General features: G+C 42.1%; 1 protein-coding gene across 1 annotated transcript in view; it reads right to left on the reverse strand.

The window, feature by feature from the left end:
* Positions 1 to 10,549: 10,549 nt before the first annotated feature.
* The window catches only part of LOC120915305 (G-protein coupled receptor family C group 5 member C-like), a 48,793-nt gene continuing 37,645 nt past the window's right edge, over positions 10,550 to 21,697 (reverse strand). Inside the window, exons 3-4 of the mRNA XM_040325684.1 lie at positions 13,059 to 13,123; positions 10,550 to 11,080 (exon numbers count right to left, since the gene is read on the reverse strand). Of these exons, the coding sequence (XP_040181618.1) occupies positions 11,006 to 11,080; positions 13,059 to 13,123 (140 nt within the window). The 3' untranslated portion in view covers positions 10,550 to 11,005. The remainder of the gene's footprint in view (positions 11,081 to 13,058; positions 13,124 to 21,697) is intronic.

The following is a 21,697-nucleotide window of genomic DNA, read 5'->3' on the forward strand; positions in this document are numbered from 1 at the left end:
CATTACTAGTAAAAAAAATATAATAAAAATTACATAAAAATACTCCCTATTTTGTAAACGCTATAACTTTTGCGCAAACCAATCAATAAACGCTTATCGCAATTTTTTTTTACGAAAAATAGGTAGAAGAATACGTATCGGCCTAAACTGAGGAAAAAATATGTTTTTTATATATTTTTGGGGGATATTTATTATGGCAAAAAGTAAAAAATATTCATTTTTTTCAAAATTGTCGCTATATTTTTGTTTATAGCGCAAAAAATAAAAACCGCAGAGGTGATCAAATACCACCAAAAGAAAGCTCTATTTGTGGGAAAAAAAGGACGGCAATTTTGTTTGGGAGCCACGTCGCACGACCGCGCAATTGTCTGTTAAAGCAACGCAGTCCCGAATCGCAAAAAGTACTCTGGTCTTTGGGCAGCAATATGGTCCGGGGGGTAAGTGGTTAAAATGATCGTGTGTGGGCTGCACATTGTTTTTCATCTTCTGAAAAACGACAAAAAAAAAAATCGAATATGCTGCATTTTTTAACATCGTTTTAAACAATGTCGTTTTTCGGGTAGTAAAAAATGATCGTGTGTGTGTGGGCTAAAACGACGTTTTAAACCCACGCATGCTCAGAAGCAAGTTTTGAGACGGGAGCGCTCGTTCTGGTAAAACTACCGTTCATAATGAAGTAAGCACATTCATCACGCTGTAACAGACAGAAAAGCGCGAATCGTTTTTTACTAACAAGGAATCAGCTAAAGCAGCCCAAAGGCGAATAGAACTTCCCCTAAGAGTGCCGTCGTACGTGTTGTACGTCACCGCGCTTTGTTCATAATTTTTTAAAAACGATGGTGTGTGGGCAACGTCGTTTTTAATGATGAAGTTGGAAAAACGTTGTTTTTTGGACATGCTGGAAAAACAACGTTTTTTTCATGCCGAAAAATGATCGTGTGTATATATACTGTATATATATATATATATATATATATATATATATATATATATATATATATTTATTTCAGCATCATGATGCCTATATGCCTTTGACTGTACTGATCCCCTTTTAATTTTCAATTGCATTTACTAGTTGTCCTGGAGGGACATTCGGTAGATGCATTTTTTTATTGGGATTTGTTATATCATGGTCATTTCTTTATGTATAACATTTTTGTTTGTTTTTGTAGAATAAATTATCTTAAACTGAGTGACTTGGTTATTAAACTACTTTTTGGGTGTTTTTGTTTAATTGATTTGGTTCCTATAGTAAGTTAAGGTAATAATACATCCAAGTCTATACAGTGGTGTTTCAGTTATGTCTTTTTACTTTATAGTCACCTAGATTCTGAATTAGTTAGTGGGATTGTTAGGCCTTTATGGTGGGTATGCGTATATTGCAACTTACCAGCCCGTAAATGTGCTGGCTGCTTTTGCTTTTGTTTTTCAGATTAAGAACATTTTCAGCAAGTACAGAAACCTTTTGACCTTGCCAGAAGTGTTCTTGTCACTTCCTGTGAGCTGAAAAGAAAGCACAAACCATATGTTTCTTGTATAAACTTCTAGTCCCATCAATCTACCAAGAGATGAACAAGAGGTAGAAATGTTTGAGGTCCAGCCTGGGTGACATATATGGCTCTCTCAATAGATACATTGGAGAAATTAGTGCAGACATGAAGTGGCATGAAGTGCGTTTTTCACGGAATTACCAGGTCAACACAAAGTAAAAATAAAGTTAAAAAAGTGTTAAACAAATACAGCTACCGCATTTGAGGACTGCCAAGCTTCAATATATACATTTTTTGTTTTTGGGTTTAGAGACACCTTAATGGCTGTCTTGGATCGGTGTTGTTACTGTGGCAGCAGTGGACCTTTAGGTTATGTGAGTGTTCGATTTCACATAAAAAAATGGTATTAAACATGATAAACTTAAAGTGTTACTAAACCCAGGACCCTGCATTCACAATATCTGGTCTCCCACAGTACACAAAACATTAAAATGCAATTATTTTAGTAAATCTAAGCTGCTAAATACCCTTTCTCATCAGCAGTATATAGCAGTCTTGCGACTTCTATCAGTGTCCAGCCAAGCACTAGTTAAAGCTTGTAGGAGGAGTTTTCTGACTGTGCTATGAGACTGAAAGACCCATAACCCTTTGTCTGGACAGTGCTGATTGGCCCTGTGCTGAATCCATGCACTCTTCCAAGGGAAATAAAAACTCTCTAGCAATACACACCAAACTGAGCATGTGCCCCATAGACTCTGTGTTATCAGGAAATTATTAGGAGTCAGTCGAAGGAGGGAAGGATCAGAGAAGACAGGATCAAACAGCCTTTTTACACAATGCAGAGGATTAACCCCTTAGGTTACACAGTGAGTATAACAATCATGCTTTACTGCTTATACACACTGGGGTGGATTCAGGTAGGGGTGGATTCAGGTAGGGGCGCGCACTACTACGAAGGCGCAGCGTACCGTTTTTACGCTGCACCTCCGTAAATTACCTGCGCTACGCTTCATTCACGAAGCAGTAGCTCCGTAATTTGCGTGGGTGCTCCGTAAAAATGGCCGGCGTAAGCGCGCGTAATTTAAATGATCCCGTAGGGGGCGTGGATAATTTAAATTAGGCGCGCTTCGGCACCGAACGTAGTGCGCATGCTCCGTCTGGAAACTTTCCCGACGTGCATTGCGGCAAATGACGTCGCAAGGACGTCATTTGCTTTAACGTGAACGTAAATGGCGTCCAGCGCCATTCACGATTCACTTACGCAAACAACGTAATTTTCAAACATCGCGACGCGGGAACGACGGGTATACTTAGCATTGGCTGCCCCTGCTAATAGCAGGAGCAGCCTTACGCGGAACCCGACGAACGCAAACGACGAAAAATGCGTACGCAGGGCGCGCGTACGGTTGTGAATCGGCGTGAGTATGCAATTTGCATACTCTACGCTGACCACTACGGGAACGCCACCTAGCGGCCATCGTAAGAATGCAGCCTACGATACGACGGCATAAGAGCCTTATGCCAGTCATATCTTAGGCTGCAGTCGGCGTAACAAGCTTTCTGAATACAGAAAAGTCGTTACGCCGGCGCAACTAAGCAATTGCGCTGCGTAACTATGGATACGCAGACGCAATTGCTTACTGAATCCACCCCACTGATTTTACTGTTACTGTGGGTTTAGTAACACTTTAAAGCGGGGGTTCACCCTAACGACGAAAAAAAAAATTTTTTTTTTCTTTTACCTTAAAATCAGGCATTGTAGCGCGAGCTACAGTATGCCTGTCCCGAATTTTTTACCCCCGTACTCACCTTGTAGTCGTCCATCGAAGATACCGGGGAATGGGCGTGCCTATGGAGACGGAGGATGATTGACGGCCGGCTCTGGCGCGTCACGCTTCTCCGGAAATAGCCGAAATAGGCTTGGTCTTCACGACGCGTGCGCATAGCCTGTGCGCAGGCGCCGTGAAGAGCCGAGACCTACTCCGGCTGTCTTCGGGGAGAGTGACGTGCCAGGGCCGGCCGTCAATCATCCTCCCTCTCCATAGGCACGCCCATTCCCCGCGGGAGCCGAAATCTACGATGTCCGAGTACAAGGTGAGTACGGGGTTAAAAAAATCGGGACAGGCATACTGTAGCTCGCGCTACAATGCCTGTCTCGATGGTAAAATGTGTCGGGGGGGGGGGGGGGGGGTGAACTACCGCTTTAAGAACAGGGCTGCTAAGCTAACATTTATTTTTCCCAGCCTTTATTCATATCTGCCAAGCAACATTTCATGTGAATGCTGTAATGGTGACACACCTCTTAGCACTCAGGACATTTTGCCCAACATATTAAATTGAAGCAGGTCTAATTAAAGTGGAAGTAAACCCTTCAATTCGATAGTTACAAAAAACAATTAACATTCCCGGCATGCCGGAAATGCTAGCTGTCACATTTGCTTGTGCTCTCAACCAAACTGTCAATCCATCCAATGGCTGGTTTCATAACAGGTCACACGTACAGCATTATGGCAGTTACAGATTAAACAGAGGTCAAGATGGCCGCTTCCTTGGCTGAAAACGATAGGAGGGTTTACTTCCACTTTAAGGTCAGATGGATATCAACTGTAGGTCAAATACACCTGTCACTGAATCCTAAATCAGTGGTTCTCAACCCTACCCTCCAGTACCTCCAACAGGTCATGTTTGCAGGTTTTCCTTTATCTTGCACAGGTGCTTTAAATCTGAGTCAATGGCTTGGAATTTTGGAAAGCTATTTTATCGAAGACCCCTTTCACACTGGGGCATTTTTTAGGCGCTTTTGGGCTAAAAATAGCTCCTGAAAAATGCCCCCCTGACAAAATTCTCACCGCTCCAGGTGAGCCCCGTAAGCAATCAAGGGCTGTTGAACCACCAAGGTGCTGGCAATGCTAATGATAGCAAAATGGAAAGACGAAAACTGGACAGCCGCACTCCAAAATCACTTAAAAAGAGATGTCTTTTATTTTTCAACTGTACATACAGTCACTGCAAACCAACAAAATACAGTATGGCCGACGCATTTCGCACTGGCAGTCAGTGCTTAGTCATGGCTCAGCACTGACTGCCAGTGCGAAATGCGTCGGCCATACTGTATTTTGTTGGTTTGCAGTGACTGTATGTACAGTTGAAAAATAAAAGACATCTCTTTTTAAGTGATTTTGGAGTGCGGCTGTCCAGTTTTCGTCTTTCCATTTTGCAAAAATGCCCCCCCTGCAGTCTTGGTGTAAAAGGCAGAGGGCTTTCACAGTGAGGTGATGCGCTGGCAGGACGTAAAAAAAAACTCCTGCCAGTAGCATCTTTGGAGTGGTGAAGGAGCGGTGTGTATAACGCTCCTCCCACTGTTCCTGCTCATTGAAATCAATGGGCTTCGCAGCCAAACCACTGGCAAAGCGCCGCCACAGCGGTGATTTGGAGGTGTTTTAAACCCTTTTTCGCACGCTAGCAGGGGTTAAAAGCGTCCCACTAGCGGCCGAAAACCTCCGCAAAAACGGTGGTAAAGCGCCTCTAACGCCGCCCCCGGGGGCTAAGAGAAATTCCCAAAACATGGCCTGTTTGGGGTACTTGAGGACAGGGTTGAGAGCCACTGTTCTAAATGATCTCAGAAGTCTCTCAAATGACACAGGTCATAACAATTATGACACTACAGAGGATTAAAGAAAACCAGTCACTTGTGGACCTTTGTAAATCTGAATCTCCACTCTTGAATTGTTATAACAGTGCAGCTTTATGTCTTGTGAATTACAAATTTTTTGCTTTTTACTTAGTTTTTTTTTTAGATTCTCTCCCTGTTAAAGCAGAAGCATCGGGCCGAGTGTCAGGCTGTAACGACATGCTGTTTTCAGCATCAAGTCTAGTGATAACAAATGCTCAAAATACAGTCAAATAATGAAAGTACACAAAACATAAAAACAATAAGATTTGTTAATTAATGGTTTTACCCTCAACCAGCAGACCAAATACAGTGCTATTTATCCACCCTGAGCTCAGACAGAAGACAGTACAGTCTTAATGGAGGGCAGCCTGACATTGGGCTGACATTTCTGTTCTGACATTTAAAGTAGAGGCTTAAAGCACATCTAAACCCAAGATTTTTTTTATATATATATTGTAGTTTACTTGTCCTTAGACGTGGTGTGTTTTAATAAGTACAGAAAATACCTTGCAGTTTTGCCAGAAATGCAGTGTCCATGTCACTTCCTGTGAGCTAAAGAGAAAGAACAAACATCCATATCTTTATTTTGTAGACGGCTAGTCTCATCAATCCACCATGTAATGAAGATGAACAAAGGCAGACATGTTGAAAATCAGTTTGTGACAACCACGGCCGCCTTCATACAAACAGTGGGGAAGAAAGTGTAGCACTACCCCCGAAGGAGCTGCTGGTTTGATTTGGGTGGCACGATACCTCTTGTCTTCCCGTCATCTAGGGTACTGGATGAGAGCTGCAATAAAGTCAATTAGGTAGATTCAGAAAGAGTTAGGCCGGCTTATAAGTAGATAAGCCGACCTAACTCCGAATCTACGCCGCCATATGTTAAAGCGTATGCTCAAACAGAGATACGCTTAAACATATCTAAGATAGGCCGGCTTGCGCCGTCCTATCTTAGATTGTAATTTTTCGGATGGCCGCTAGGTGGCGCTTCCATTGCGGCTGGCGTAGATTATGTAAATGAGCTTGTACGCCGATTCACAAACGTACGCCCGGCCGCCGCAGTCGAATTACGTTGTTTCCGTAAGGCCTTAGGACGGCCTAAAGTTATTCCACCTATGAGGTGGAATAACAATGTTAAAGTATGGCCGCCGTTCCCGCTGCGAGGTTCAAATTTTTTACGTTGTTTGCGTAAGTCGTCCGCGAATCGGGAGTTACGTCGTTTACGTCCACGTCGAAATCAATAGGCCCGTACGGCGTACTTAGCCGCAATACGCACTGGGAAATGTAGTCGCCCGGCGCATGCGCAGTTTAAAAAAACGTCAAAAACGTGAGGGTGGGTGGGCCATAGAGACTCTGGGGGAGAACCCACTTATGAGGGATCTGCAAGGAGGAGTGTAAAGAGCTGGCTGGACATTCAGTGTTCATGTGTTTTTACACTGTTGTGAATTATAGTGCTGGTCATCTAGTTATGGAGGTGAAGAATGTAATGCACAGATCTATTGACATGTTGCTGTTACAGTAAAATTCCGTTAAGTGGCTGTACATGTGGACATTCCAATATTGTTGGAGGTGGGCCTCAGGCCAGGAGAATGTGAGTAACTAAGGCGACAGAGTTTCTTCCTATACAGGTATATGCACACCCCAAGTAAGAAGATGATAGGAGGTGACCTAGCCAGTTTGGCAGAAGCTGGTGGTGAATCGTGACTGCCAACAAATTGACAAAACATCATCTTTAAGGCTGCATTCACACCTGAGCGTAGGTCGTTCGGTCGTTTTTTCCGGCGTTTTTTTCCAGTGTTTTGTTGCGCGTATTCATGCTTATTTGTGCGTTTGCATACAGCGTCGTCCGACATTTTTGTACTTCGACGTTTTTTATTTTAGCCAATAGGAAAAATTATCATCTTTTCATCACTTGTTGCTATGTTGGTAGATTTTTTTTATCTTCTGCCTGGGTGAAATGTTCTATTGATTAAAGCGACAAAATGCCCGTAGCAAACGCTCGTTGTCGCGCTAGTTGCTTGAATCGAGAGTTTCCATTACTTTCTATGGGAAATGGAAACGCTCAAAAACGCCCAAACCGCCCGTTTCGCGCGACAAATAAGGGTCCGGAAGTTGTTTGAGCTTCAGGCGTTCGGCGTCAGGCGTTTTGGAGTGGAGACGTGAACCATCTCCATAGGGAATAATGTATTTTTTCCCCTTTAGCGTTTTTTGAGCGTCGCGCTTCAGGCGACAAAACTATGATAATTTTATAATACTCATAGTATATTCCTTCATGGAGAAGCAATAAGAAACAGAAATGTATGGCATAAGCAAAGTCAATCTCACAAAAATGTATACATTCCAATAGCAAACTAACAAGAACAGATACCACGTGTTATACTGTATTTGATGTATGCATGCTGAATGTTAGTTTGTAGAGTGGGGAAGGGTTAGAGCCTCCATCAGGTTTTCATTGCCCACTGTGCCCACATAGTTTTCACTTCCCTTTCCAAAGATCATTGTCACTAGGCCAGGAAAAAAAAGGAAAAATTGCCTGGTAGGAACTCAGTCAGCAATAAATATACTGAAAGCCTGGATAAGAGTGTATCTGTGTTGGATAGTTGCAGTCTGGTATCTAATGATCAGCATCTAGTCAAATGAACTGGAAGAGACAATGTCATCAATTTAAGTTTTTCAGGATGCTCATGTCAGTTAAATGTATGAAATTAGTATTTGGTTGTGTAAAGTAACATGTTATGCCTACTCTGAGTAAAAAAGCAGAACACTACCTTGGTTGCAGAGGCTTTCTGTATCACACAACCTCTACTTCTATCTCCTTTTCACTCTAGCATAGGGTTTCTCAACCAGGGTTCTGTGGAACACTTAGGTTCCTAACAGAGATTGCTAGGGGTTCCTTGAGCAACAAGAGTTTCTAACTCCCAGTAACCGCTGATATTAATGATCTTTTTAGCTTTATGTAAGGGGGCAGTTTTCCCACTGTTTAACAAAGTAAGAGTGTCCTTCTCCCATTGACCAATAATATAAAGTGTCCATCTGCCATTGCCCACCAATGTATGGGACCACTGAACCAACTATCATATTGGAGGGCACTTTTCCACTGACCACCAATGTAAGGAACACTACAAATTTCACAATTGGTCTCTCTTTTCTGGCCATGTCATGATTGTTACTGCAACAAATTTTTCTTATAGAGCAGGGGAGTGGGAAATATGCTAGATCCCCTACTTTTTGTGTAATAATATAGTTACAACTTACTGGCTATACAAATGTTCCCTAAGCTAGCGATGTAATAATACAGCAGGGGTTCCCCAAGTGATGAAAATTATTTCAAGAGTTCCTTTGTATTAAAACATTTGAGAAATGCTGCTCAACAAACAAAACAACAGCAAAACCAGCAAATGCTTTGATTTAATAAGCTCTGATTCCAGCTTCTCACGTACATGGAGCCCTGATGCAGGGGGATTTTTTCCTAGCCCTTGAAACTTGTTGGCTGCGTCATTCCATGAACCTTGTTTATGAAAATGACTACAGGCGGTCCCCGGGTTACAAGACAGGGTCTGTAGGTTTGTTCTTAAAGTGGAGGTTCACCCGGAAATGTTAAATTTTAACCTTAGATTAATGCTCATTTTGTCAAGGGGAATCGGGTAGTTTTTTTTAAATCTAAGCAGTACTTACCGTTTTAGAGAGCGATCTTCTCCGCCGCTTCCGGGTATGGGCTGCGGGACTGGGCATTCCTATTTGATTGACAGTCTTCCGACAGGCTTCCGACGGTCGCATCTATCGCGTCACGATTTTCCGAAAGTAGCCGAACGTCGGTGCGCAGGCGCCGTATAGAGCCGCACCGACGTTTGGCTTCTTTCAGCTACTTGTGACGCGATGTATGCGACCGTCGGAAGCCTGTCAATCAAATAGGAACGCCCAGTCCCGAAGACCATACCCGGAAGCGGCGGAGAAGATCGCTCTCTAAAACGGTAAGTACTGCTTCGTTTTTAAAAAAACTACCCGATTCCCCTTGACAAAATGAGCATCAATCTAAGGTTAAATTTTTTCGGGTGAACTCCGGCTTTAAGTTGAATCTGTTTGTAATTTGGAACAGGTCAATTTTTTAAGTGTAGCTCCAGCCCAAAAAACTATTTTTAAGTGTTTTGGATAGCATAGGGAAGGGTTAACACCTCTATAACGTCTGTTTTTCTGTCTATGTCCCTGGTCAGAAGATTTCACCTAACTTTCTGTCCCAATGACAATTGGATTTTGAAAATGTTGGGTTGTTGTGGAAATAAGGATTGGTGATAAAGCTTCAGTGGAGACACCTTTTCCCATAATAACTTCTTATGCCTCGTACACACGGGCAAACATGTCCAATGAAAACGGTCCGCCCCGGAGATTTCTGTATGATGGCTGTACACACCATCATACAGAAATCCGCGCTTACACGTTACGCGGTGACGAGGCTGCGCCGTCGCCGCGACGATGACGCGGCGACGTGCGCGGCCCTGGAAGTACATGCGAGGGATGGCGGCCACTCGGACATGTACGGTAAGTCTGTACAGACGACCCAACATGTCCGACGCACAGGATTCCAGCGGGCATGTTTCTAAACATGTTTAGAAACATTTGCCCGCTCGAAAACGGTCTGGCAGGCAAATGTACGCTGGAATCCTGTCCGATCGGCCGTACACACGACCAAACATGTCTGCTGAAACTGGTCCGCGTACCAGTTTCAGCAGACATGTTCGGTCGTGTGTACGGGGCCTTAGGGGTAGATTTCCTCTGACTTCCTGTTTACTCCCTCCTGTAAGTAGGAGTCATTTGTAAGTCGGATGTTTGTAACTAGGGGACCGCCTGTACTACGGTGAACTCTGAGGCCCCTTTCACACGGTCGGACTGTTTAGGTCGTCCGTTTTCATCAGATCTCGCCATAGGAGACAGCCGTGCTGCACAAGCCCCTCCCCACTCAGTGAGCAGAGAGGGACTTGTCATCCACCGGCTCAGCAGAGATCAGTCCGCCTCATGTGGAAGAGGCCTTAGACCAGTGGTGTGTAGTTTTCATTACTCTGCTCATCAAAGCAATAAAAATAAGTATATATGCGCAGACCTAAAAGGATAAATGAAAATAAGGCACAGGTTTTAACTCTTTTCCCACTAATAAAAATTATTATATTGCCATATTTGTCCCCGTTGGGGAGATTTCTATACCCTTCCTATTTCGGTTATCATTGTCACTGCTGCAGGAAGTATAGAACGTTTTCCTAAGCAAGGACACAGGAATAAAAACCAAACAGAGATTCTAACTCTTTCCCACTATATAGTAGGTCTCCCTCCCCTCTTCTTCTGTTTGCCACTTGCAAAGGTTCACCAGAGTTTTCAGTGATTGAATGTAGGTGGCTCTCTTCTATGTAAGATTTTAATACAAATTTTCTTTGGTTTGATAAGAATATACACAGTCATAGTATGACTTTTCCTTTACAAAACACCTAAGTGTCAGAATTACCGACCAATAAAGAGCAGATGTTTGCTACTCGTTGCACTCCAAGCAAACATTTGTCCTTCGGAATTGTTAACAGGTTAGTTAATTAAGGCTCCGGGGAGCTGTCTGGCAAGTGGAAAACATAGTAAATCAGACCAAGAATGATTAAATTATAATGTAGCCTGTTCAAATATTCATAGCACTGCAAAAGAAGAATTGCTGGGATGACTTGAGATACAATTTGTTTTGTCTGCTTCCCGTAGGGTTAGATCAGATTCTTCACACCTATATGTCTTGTTCTGAACTCTGCCCAACTGAACTTTATCAGGGTCTTCTAGTCAGGCTGGAGGGCTGCGCTGTCAATGTGTCAGAGATTCAAAGATGGTATCTCCAAGGCTCCATTGAAATCCGTGGTAGATGTACAGGTATGTGATTCACAGCATCCATGTCCTAAAATCAGAATGATAAAGAATGTTGCAATGTATCAGCTTGGAACAAGAAGTGTAATTACAGAAAACGCCCAGTGATAAAGACTCTAAAAATGGTACACAATGATAGCATACTCCAGACACAATTGAAAATTAAAGTGGAGTTCCACCCTAAAAAATTACTATCTATTAACAGCTTGCCTTTAATGTAAAAAAAAAATATATATGTATTTTGTTCTCACTTCTATCTGGCTGTTACTAGGCAGTATTTGCAATCTGCCTAGTTCCTGGTTCTAGATGGTTCAACTTCCTGTCCTAAGACCCCATTGCCTCCTGGGAAATGATGACACTCATTTCCCAGGAGTCTCTGGGCATTACTGTACCTAAAAATCACCCAACATGCACCTCTCCCTGAGAACCAGGAAGAAAAAGGAACTGGGCTTCACATGCCCACACATATGATGGATACGGCCACAACATGAGCTGGAGGATAAGGCAAGTGTTTGCAATGATTTCTGGAATGATTGGGGAGCTATTAATATGTTTTAGGGACTATTTAATGTGATTAATTTTAGCTTGCAAAAAAAAAATTATGCCCGGAACCCCCGCTTTAAGTCTTTGAAGCAGCTGGGATATTGTTATCTCGGTACCATCATCTATACTTAACTGGCGAATGTGCAATTGGGTGGCAGGTCTTTATCAAGCTTTTATGATCTGGCAGAGACATGGGACAGATCTATGACATATGTGGCTAAGCCGCGTGGGTTCTGGCATCAAACTTTATAGGGTTCTGTGGCTCATTTTAACATGCGCAGAAATGTCTGCAGAGGTCTGCTGCTGCTCTCTGTCGTATCAGAAACAACATGTTCGCATCGTAAACCAGCGTCGGGTATGCAAATTAGGAGTTACGGCGATCCCCGAAGTTTTTTTGCATTCGCTACGTCGCCGCTAGTCTAGTTTCCCGTCGCAAAGTTAGTCGTTTTTTTTTGGTGCCTTAACTTTGCACAGCAATCGTATTGCTGTGTAAAGTATGGCCGTCGTTCCCGCGTCGAAATGTAAAAAATAACGTCGTTTGCGTAAGCCGTCCGGGAATACGGAATTACGCTGCGCGCGTCACCGTTCAAAAAAAATGACGTCACTTCGCGCAAAGCACGGCGGGAGTTCGGAAACGGAGCATGCGCGGTAGGTCCGGCGCGGGAGCGCGCCTAATTTAAATGGCACACGCCCATTTGAATTGGCCCGCCTTGCGCCGGAGGCCGCCGGCGTAGGTTTTCATCGCAAGTGCTTGGTGAATCAGGCACTTGCGATGAAAAATTGCGGCGGTGTAACGTATCTAGGATACGTTACGCCGCCGCGATTCCACGTGAATCTGGCCCATAGAGTCTGGATAAAAAGTTTAGGGCAGCATAACATGTTTGGTAGTAAAATAAAATATTTTCTATATAGCTGAACACATCAGACCAAAGAGAGGTTCATCTAATACTGCACAAAGGATGGAGGGATTTGGTCTCAAAGGAGGGCCAGTCTCTTCAAATGAGGCACAGTTGGGCGCTATGCCGTTCTCACCAATCATTGTGCAAACAAGTCCAATGTATTTCCCCATTGTGGTCATTTGTGCAGCATCCAGTATTGCACTGTAAATGCATGGTAGCACATATTGATTCATACCAGCGTTTTTCAGGTATTGCTGGTGTGAGCAAAGCCCTAAATATGCAATAAACTAAAGCTGAGTTGTTCAAGATCAAAGGTTGTGTCTGAGCCATGCTGTATGTGACATTTCCTGTAGGGGGCACTGTTCTATTACTTTCTATCAAGGAATGAGTATCATAGGTCCTGGATATTTTCTGCCACTATCTTTTATACATCCTCTAATTCAAAACTTTGACAGCTGTAATCTTGTTGTGATGTGTGTTTAATGTATCAGAGGTTTAGTCCCATCATTAAGCACAGAGTAATAGCTCAATAAGTAGAATCTAATGGTCCTTTGAGGCTCTACTTACCACAGGATGCAATGGCAGAGTGGGATAGAGTCCAGTGTAGTTACTGTATGGAGAAACGGGCTTGTCTGGTGAAAAAAGATGCAAACAAATACAAATAAATACATGAATACATTAATCAAATTAATTTCTCAAAATAATAAAATGAATTTATTGACATCTGCTCAGGAAAGGCTTACACATTTTTGCATGCACTGTTGGAAAAATTATAATAGTTATATATTTTATAGTGCGTCTCTGAATATTACTATATTGTATAATCTCTGTAGGAATGACCACATTTAAACAAAGTTGGCAAACCTAAAGCAGTATTCAACCCCAAAGCAAATATAAATGATATTAAATCTTTCCAATTCAATGGCTGCCTTTGTTTTATTTTTTAGGCTTTTTTTCTGTGACAAACCATTTACTACTGACAGTACAATGCTTACAACGGTCAGCTTTTATTTATTCATGTAAAATCTTTCTCACAAAAGGGAAAAAAACTAATTTTCACCAGCAAAAGATTGAGAGCTGGTTCTCAAATTTTCAGACGAAAAAATTCCTATTGGAAAATCCGATCGTCTGTAGCAATTCCGACGCGTAAAATTCCGACGCATGCTCGGAAACAATTTGACGCATGCTTGGAAGCATTGAACTTAATTTTCTCGGCTCGGCGTAGTGTTGTACGTCACTGCTTTCTTGACAGTTGAAACTTTTGTGTGACTGTGTGTATGCAAGCCAAGCTTGAGCGGAATTCCGTCGGAACACAAAATCCGGTCTTGTGTACGGGGCATTACAATCCGTGCATGCACCCACCAGTCTTGGTGCCAACAGAGCCAAAGCGCAACAGGGAACAAGGTTTCAGGAATGGACGATGGGAATATAAAGAACCTTCTTTTTCACACTGCTGAGAAAGACACTTTAACCACTTCAGCCCCAGAAGTATTTGCCCCCTTCCTGACCAGGCCATTTTTTGTAAAATGGCACTGCGTCGCTTTAACTGACAATTGCACGGCCGTGCGACGCCGTACCCAAACAAAATTGATGTCCTTTTTCCCCACAAATAAAGCTTTCTTTTCGTGGTATTTGATCACCAACTTTTTTGTGACGATTTTGAAAAAAACATAAAGCCGGATTTAGGTAGCTGGGCGCATTGTTACGGCGGCGTAGCATATCGTATTTACGCTACGCCGCCGTAAATCAGAGAGGCAAGTGCTGTATTCACAAAGCACTTGCCTCCTAAGTTACAGCGGCGTAGCATAATGGGGCTGGCGTAAGCGCGCCTAATTCAAATAAGGGGGGCGTGTTTTATGTAAATGGGTGGTGACCTGACGTGATTGACATTTTTTACAAACGGCGCATGCGCCGTCCGTGTACATATCCCTGTGTGCATTGCTCCAAAGTACGCCGCAAGGACGTATTGGTTTCGACGTGAACGTAAATTACGTCCAGCCCTATTCGCGAACGACTTACGCAAACAATGTAAAAAATTCAAAATTCGACGCGGGAACAACGTCCATACTTAACATTGCGTACGCCTCATAGAAGCAGGAGCAACGTCACGCCGGAAAAGCCTTACGCAAACAACGTAAAAAAATTCCGCCGGGCGCACGTACCTTTGTGAATCGGCGTATCTAGGTCATTTGCATATTCTACGTCGCGGCCAGCGTAAACATGCACCCTAAGATACGACGGTGTAAGAGACTTACGCCAGTCGGATCTTAGCCTAATTTCGGCGTATCTTGCTTTCTGAATACAGAAAGAAGATACGCCGGCGCAGCTTTGAATTTACACGGCGTATCTATAGATACGCCGGCGTAAATTCTTGCTGAATCCGGACCATAATAATTTTGTACCTTTTTGCTATAATAAATATCCCCTAAAAATGTAAATAAAAAAAAATCTTTATCAGTTTAGGCCGATGTGTATTCTTCTACATATTTTTGGTAAAAGAAATTGCAATACTGATTGGTTTGCGCAAAAGTTTTAACGTCTACAAAATAGGGGATAGATTTATGGCATTTTTATTATTATTATTGTTTTCACTGGTAATGGCGGCGATCTGCGATTTTTATCAGGACTGCGATCGGATACTTTTTTGGGACCATTGACATTTATACAGCGATCAGAACTTAAAAAAGCTGTATAAATGTCACTGGCAGGGAAGGGGGTTAACGCTAGGGGTGTTCTAACTGGGGGGGGATGGGACTGACCAGGGAAGGAGACCGATCGGTGTTCCTATATACTAGGAACACACAGGGCCAGATTCAGAAAGGAGTTACGTCGGCGTATCTCCAGATACACCGTCGTAACTCCGAATGAGGGCCGTCGCATCTCGGCGCCTGATTCATAGAATCAGATACGTCTCACTGTTGCCTAGATATGAGCGGCATAAGTCTCCTACGCCGTCGTATCTTAGGGTGCATATTTACGCTGGCCGCTAGGGGCGCTTCCGTAGATTTACGCGTAGAATATGCAAATGAGCTAGATACGCAGATTCAGAAACGTACGTCCGCCCGGCGCTTTGATTTACGTTGTTTATGTAAGGCTTTTTCCAGCGTAAAGCTACCCTTGCTATATGAGACGTAGCCAATGTTAAGTATGTTTTCAATCTGAGTTTTATTAAGTTCTAGTAGTTCCCAGTTATACATACATTACTACTATAATCGTAGCAATCAAGCATACAAATATGATACATATTATCTTAACCAAAACGTCTAACAAACATACATGAGGGAGATAGAGGGGAAAAAAAAAAAAAAAACAACAAAACAAAACAAAAAAAAAAACAAACAAAAAAAAAAAAAAAAAACAAGGGGGGGGAAAGAGAGAGGTAGAAAAGAATAAAATAAAAGAGATAGGAAGTAAAAAAAGGGTTATGATCCACTAGTGATAATCCCCCCAGCATGGCTACTCATCTATATGGTTCCCTTTAACCCAGCTTAAGAATTCATCTGACTTTCGAAATTCAGACCATGCAGTCCAGGTATAAGAAAACTGCTCTTCCCTTCCCATTTCCCGTGCCAATAGGCTTTCCAAGTCCCTAGAGCGTTCCAATTCCTTCGCCCATTCCCCCAGGGAAGGCACTAACCTTGTCTTCCAATATCGCGGGATAACTACTCTAGCTGCTGAAATGAAGTATCCAAGCACCTCATCTCTTGCCTTTTTTAAGGGACCTGGGGTCATGTTTAGGAGAGCCACTCTGGGTAATGCACAAATTACTGTACCCTCCAGTTTTCCATATAAATCGAAAATTTGTTTCCAGAACCTTCTTACCGGCGGGCAATCCCACCAGACATGTAGCATGCTACCTTTTGCCTAATGGCAACGCCAACAGGTGTCAGGTATATCTTGATTAATTTGGTGCATTATAGAAGGACACCTATACCATCTACTCACCAGCTTATATGCCTTTTCTTGTGATCTTGTGTCTATTGAGGTTTTATGAGTCATAATGAAACTTTTTTGCCAATCTGGTAAAGCTATATTCTCTTGGAGTTCTTTCTCCCATTTCCGTGTAAACGGGGGTAGATCTGGACGAATTGAAAGCAAAAGGATAGAATATATTATAGAAATTGAGTGTGACAGTGGTTCTTTTTGTAATAACAAAGATTCAAATGCGGTTGGTTCAGCATAGAAATCTTGTTTCGATGGAATTGATCGTATATAGCATAAGGCTTGATGTCTCTGTAACCACTGCGCAGGGTTCTGAGAGGTCTTAGTCAACGGAGAATCTACCACTGATAATGAATCTGTCTGAAGTACTTGAGCAATTCTCCTATGTTCTTGTTTGTGCCAGGGCCCAAAGGTGATTGGGTGTAAAGCTGGTATAAAATCCGGTGTTCCAAAAAAAGGGGTCATGGGGCTCAACTGTTTTGATATTTTATATATAGGTATCAATCGGTCCCATATATACAGTGTTTGCCTAGTAAGGTCTACTGGTATTGAAAGGCCTTTTCGTAAAATAGGCGATGTCCATGGAAGGGCACATAAATCTATAGGATTCATATGTCCTTCCAATTGAACCCATTGCTTCGAGGAGGAGTGGTGAAACCAGTCAATGATACGTGCTAATATGGTCGCTTTATGATAGATCGAAACGTCTGGTACCCCCACTCCACCTTTATTTTTTGGTAGAGACAGTGTCTCAAAACTAATTCTTGACTGGACTGAATTCCAGATAAACCTAGAAAAGAGTCGATGAATTTTACGAAAGAACACTGCCGGAAGATGGATTGGGATTGTTTGAAACAGGTATAGAAGACGAGGGAGTATGTCCATCTTAAGGGTATTAATTCTACCAAACCACGAGAGACGTTTAAGTGTATATGATGTCAGAGTTGTTTGGATTTTATTGAGCATAGGGAGAAAATTTAGAGAATATAGTTGTGCTGGTGACGCTGGGATACTAACCCCCAAGTATCGAATCGACTCCATACACGTCTTAAATGGAAAGTCCTTCGATATTCGCTTCATTTTGGCTTGCGGAACAGATATATTGAGAAGTTCTGATTTGTTATAATTGACTTTAAAATTACTAACTTCGCTAAATCTCTGGAATTCTAAGAGTATAGAAGGAATAGAGGTATGTGGATTTGTTACAAATAATAATAGATCATCTGCAAATAGGGCCAGTTTTTCATGTAAGGGACCTACTTGAATGCCCGTTATGTTTTCATTTTGTCTCAGTGCATTTGCAAGATGTTCCATTATTATAACATACAACAATGGGGAAAGAGGACAACCCTGACGTGTTCCATTAGAGATATGAAAAGCTAGGGACAACGATCCATTCACCCTAACTCTAGCCGAGGGCAAATGGTAAAGAGACATAATCCTTGCCATCATACAGGGACCCAAGCCAATTTGTAAGAGGGCAGCTCGTAAAAATTTCCAACTAACCCGGTCAAACGCCTTTTCGGCGTCAACTGTTAACAGACATAAAGGAATCTCATGAACACGGGCATAGTCCGTCAGCAGGAGGGTTTTAAGCGTGTTATCTCTTGCCTCTCGACCACTGACAAAGCCAACCTGATCTAAATGGATTAGTTGAGGCAATAGTGGTTGTAAACGGCCTGCTAGAATTTTTGAAAATATTTTTACGTCTACCCCAATTAGAGATATAGGTCTGAAATTTGCGCACAGCGAAAGATCCTTATCTGGTTTCGGAATAAGTGAGATATGTGCTTCCAGCGTTTGTTTCGGAAAAGTAGATCCGTTTGCTATAGAATTAAATACTCTAGTTAGAAAGGGAGTAATAAGAGAAGAAAAGTGTTTATAAAATTTTGGTGTAAAGCCATCGGGGCCTGGGCTTTTACCCCCCGGGGTATTAACAATAGCTTTGGTAACTTCTTCTTCAGTGATTACAGTTTCCAACTCTTCTACTATATTTCTCGCCAAAGCAGGTATCGAATTATCTACTATGTAAGATGTTACTTTATCTTCTTCATTATCAAATGCGCTTAGAAATTTGTTTGGGGGTATATTGTATAAAGACTGATAAAAGTCACTAAATGTATCCCTAATTAAAGATGGTGAAGATATTATTTCACCATTTGAACCCTGAAGCTTTGAGATAAAAGTAGGAGTCTGGTATGGATTTAGAGAACTAGCCAACGACTTTCCGCACTTATCACTAAATTTGTATTGGTGTAACGCCACCTTACTTGAATATGTGCGGGCAGATGACTCATATAGTTTACGCAGACATGACCTTGCTAAATCAACCTCTAATAGAGTTTCTGTCGTGTTTAATCTCTTGTGTTCTGTTTCTAAGCTTCTAAGTTTTTGAAACGCCTTTGTAATATCTGCTGACCGCTTCTTTTTCATTCGGGTACCTAATTGAATAAAAGACCCTCTCAAAACTGCTTTCATAGCTTCCCATTGAATGGGAAGTGACGTAGAATCTAGGGCATGGTCTAACAAGAAATTTGAGATAGTTTCCGCTATATGGTTAGAGCACTCTGTATTTTCTAATAATGCGTCATTTAAGCGCCATGTCCATTCTCTAAGTGGAACAGAGGGGATAATAAGTTCCAAAAAAAGAGGTGCATGATCTGACCAAACCATTGTACCGATATCACATGTTGGTGACCAATCCAAGCAATTATGATCAACAAAAAAGTAGTCAATTCGACTATAGGATTGGTGGACCGTTGAGAAGTATGTATAGTCTCTTGATTTAGGGTGTAGTATCCTCCAAACATCTATCAAATGATAATCATAGAGAGTACGCTTCAATGTCTTCAACCTGGACCCTGAAACCACTTTTCTTAATGGGGAGGTGTCTATTTGCGGGTCCATTGGAAGATTAAAATCTCCCCCCAGAATAAGTCTCCCCTCCATGAAGCCAGACAGTATTTCCAAATATCTCATTGCTATTTGGCTTTGGTTTGTATTCGGTAGATATATATTTGCCACTGTAAATTTAGTTCCCCACAAGAAAAACTTAACAAAAACGTACCTTCCCTGAGGGTCTACCATATCATCAATTAATTCAATAGGCAAGGTTTTATGGAACGCGATAGAGACTCCTTTAGTCTTCTGTTCTGGATTAGTGCTATGAAACCACCGATTGAAATGTCCACTAGGGCAGATGGGGAAAGAATCAGTCTGAAAATGGGTTTCTTGTAGAAAGAGCAAATTAACTTTATGTTTATGCATTTGATATATAATTTGCCCTCTCTTAGATGCTATGTTTAGGCCCCTAACATTGTAGGAGCATATCTTTAGCACTGGTTGGGACACCATTGTAGTAGCCATGATTGAGAGAGAGAAAGAGAAAAAAGAAAGAGAAAGAGGGAAAAAAAAAAAAAAAAAAAAAAAAGGGGGGGAGGGGGGGTGGTGAACGTCTCGAAGAGACCCTAATGTACTAACTTGTGCAGTACACTGTGTGATATTTCACACCATAGGCACAAACTGTGCCTAGCCTATATAGGGGGTGAACAACAATACTAAACACACAAACGACAAAAAAAAAAAAAAAAAAAAAAAGGGGGGGGGGGGGAGGAGATTGGGAAACACAGAGAAAAAAAAAAAAAAAAAAATTAAACAAATAAATAAAACCCACCCCAGAAAAAGGGGGGAGGGGGAGAAATAAAAAACACAAATTTAACAAAACCACGAGATGCGCTCCCTGCGCTATCGCAGACTTTAAATCATTATTGAATTTAAGGGAAAGTGTATACCCAATCAATTCACTAGTTATTCTAAAAAAGCTTTTTAACACATATCACAGAAATCATATCCCCTTATGTTCAAGTGGGTTAAAGTACCTATCACATCATATAGTTTCCTACTTACCACTAAACAAAAAGCATTTAATATGTAAATTTCCCTCTACCCTATCCCCTTCCCTCCACTCACCCTCCTCCTCTGCTTACCGCTATAGTTCACTATCTGACCAAAAAAGAAATTCAAACAGAAATCCGACCAGGGCTGGTCGTTTCTCCATATTAATCCCATTATGAATCGCCGTCAGGCTGACGGATAAAAAATAACTAGGGGGGGGGGGAGAAGGGAAGGAAAGGGACAAAAAGGGGGATACCTAGAACTTCCAACTTTATTCTAACTAGTTTGTCCCTTGATTAGCGTCTTGGATCCCAGATCGAGATCCAACACTTCCCTGTTGCTGATTACGGGTGACAGATAGTCTTCCTGGCTGGCGGTGTTCCTCTGGTGGATCAAGCCAATTAGGGATAGGAATATGATTCTGTCCAAGAAAATCAAAAAATGCTGGAAGAAGTTCTGGTTCATAGAGGACGAACGTCTCATGTCCCTTTGTTACTTGTATACTAAAAGGGTGACCCCAAGTATAAGTAGCGCCTGATTGGCGAATTAAGTCTAGTAGAGGACGAACCATCCTTCGCATGTACAATGTATTCCTAGACAGGTCTGGATATAGGTGGATAGTGGAATTTTCATTGACAACCGGGCCGTGACTCCAAGCTTTACGCATGATTTCCTCTTTTAGAGTGTAATAATGCACTCGACATACAACATCTCTAGGGCGACTGGCTTGATCCCTCATCCCTCTCCCCACTCGGTGTACTCTGTCTAATTCGATATTAGAATCAGTCTCCCTACCCAAAACTTGATTAAGAATAGCAACCACTTTAGGATTTAAATTAGCGCCTGAAATATCTTCTGGGATCCCTTTTAAACGGATGTTATTTCTCCGGTTACGATTTTCGCTATCTTCAATACGTAGTTGGTGTTGACGAAGACGATGTATGTTTATTTGGGATGCAGTCTCCAAAGCAATAAGGCGTGCAGTGTGATCTTCTTGTGTATGGGCAATTCCAGATACTACATTACTGGTAACTGTTACTTGTTCTCTAAGTGTACTTACTTCGGAATAAATAGAAGATTCAATTTTTATAGCCCATGATTCAAAATCAGCCCTAAATGCAGAGATTAAAACAGCTATTTCAGACCCCGAGCCTAAAGAGTCCCTTGACGCGCCTTGCTGCGTTGTGACTGGACCCTTCCCAGTATGTACTGAAGAGGAGGATAACTCCAAGTCCATAGGCCTAGCCTGGTTAACATTATCCGTATATGGTACATCTACTCCATCTGTTCCTTCTATCGTTGTTGCCTTGTAAGTTGCCTTATTTACCCTTGCAGCTTCCTCTCCTATAGACTCCTCAATTCTATCAATT

This window comes from Rana temporaria, chromosome 10 (assembly GCF_905171775.1).
Source record: "Rana temporaria chromosome 10, aRanTem1.1, whole genome shotgun sequence".
NCBI classification, from domain to species: domain Eukaryota; kingdom Metazoa; phylum Chordata; class Amphibia; order Anura; family Ranidae; genus Rana; species Rana temporaria.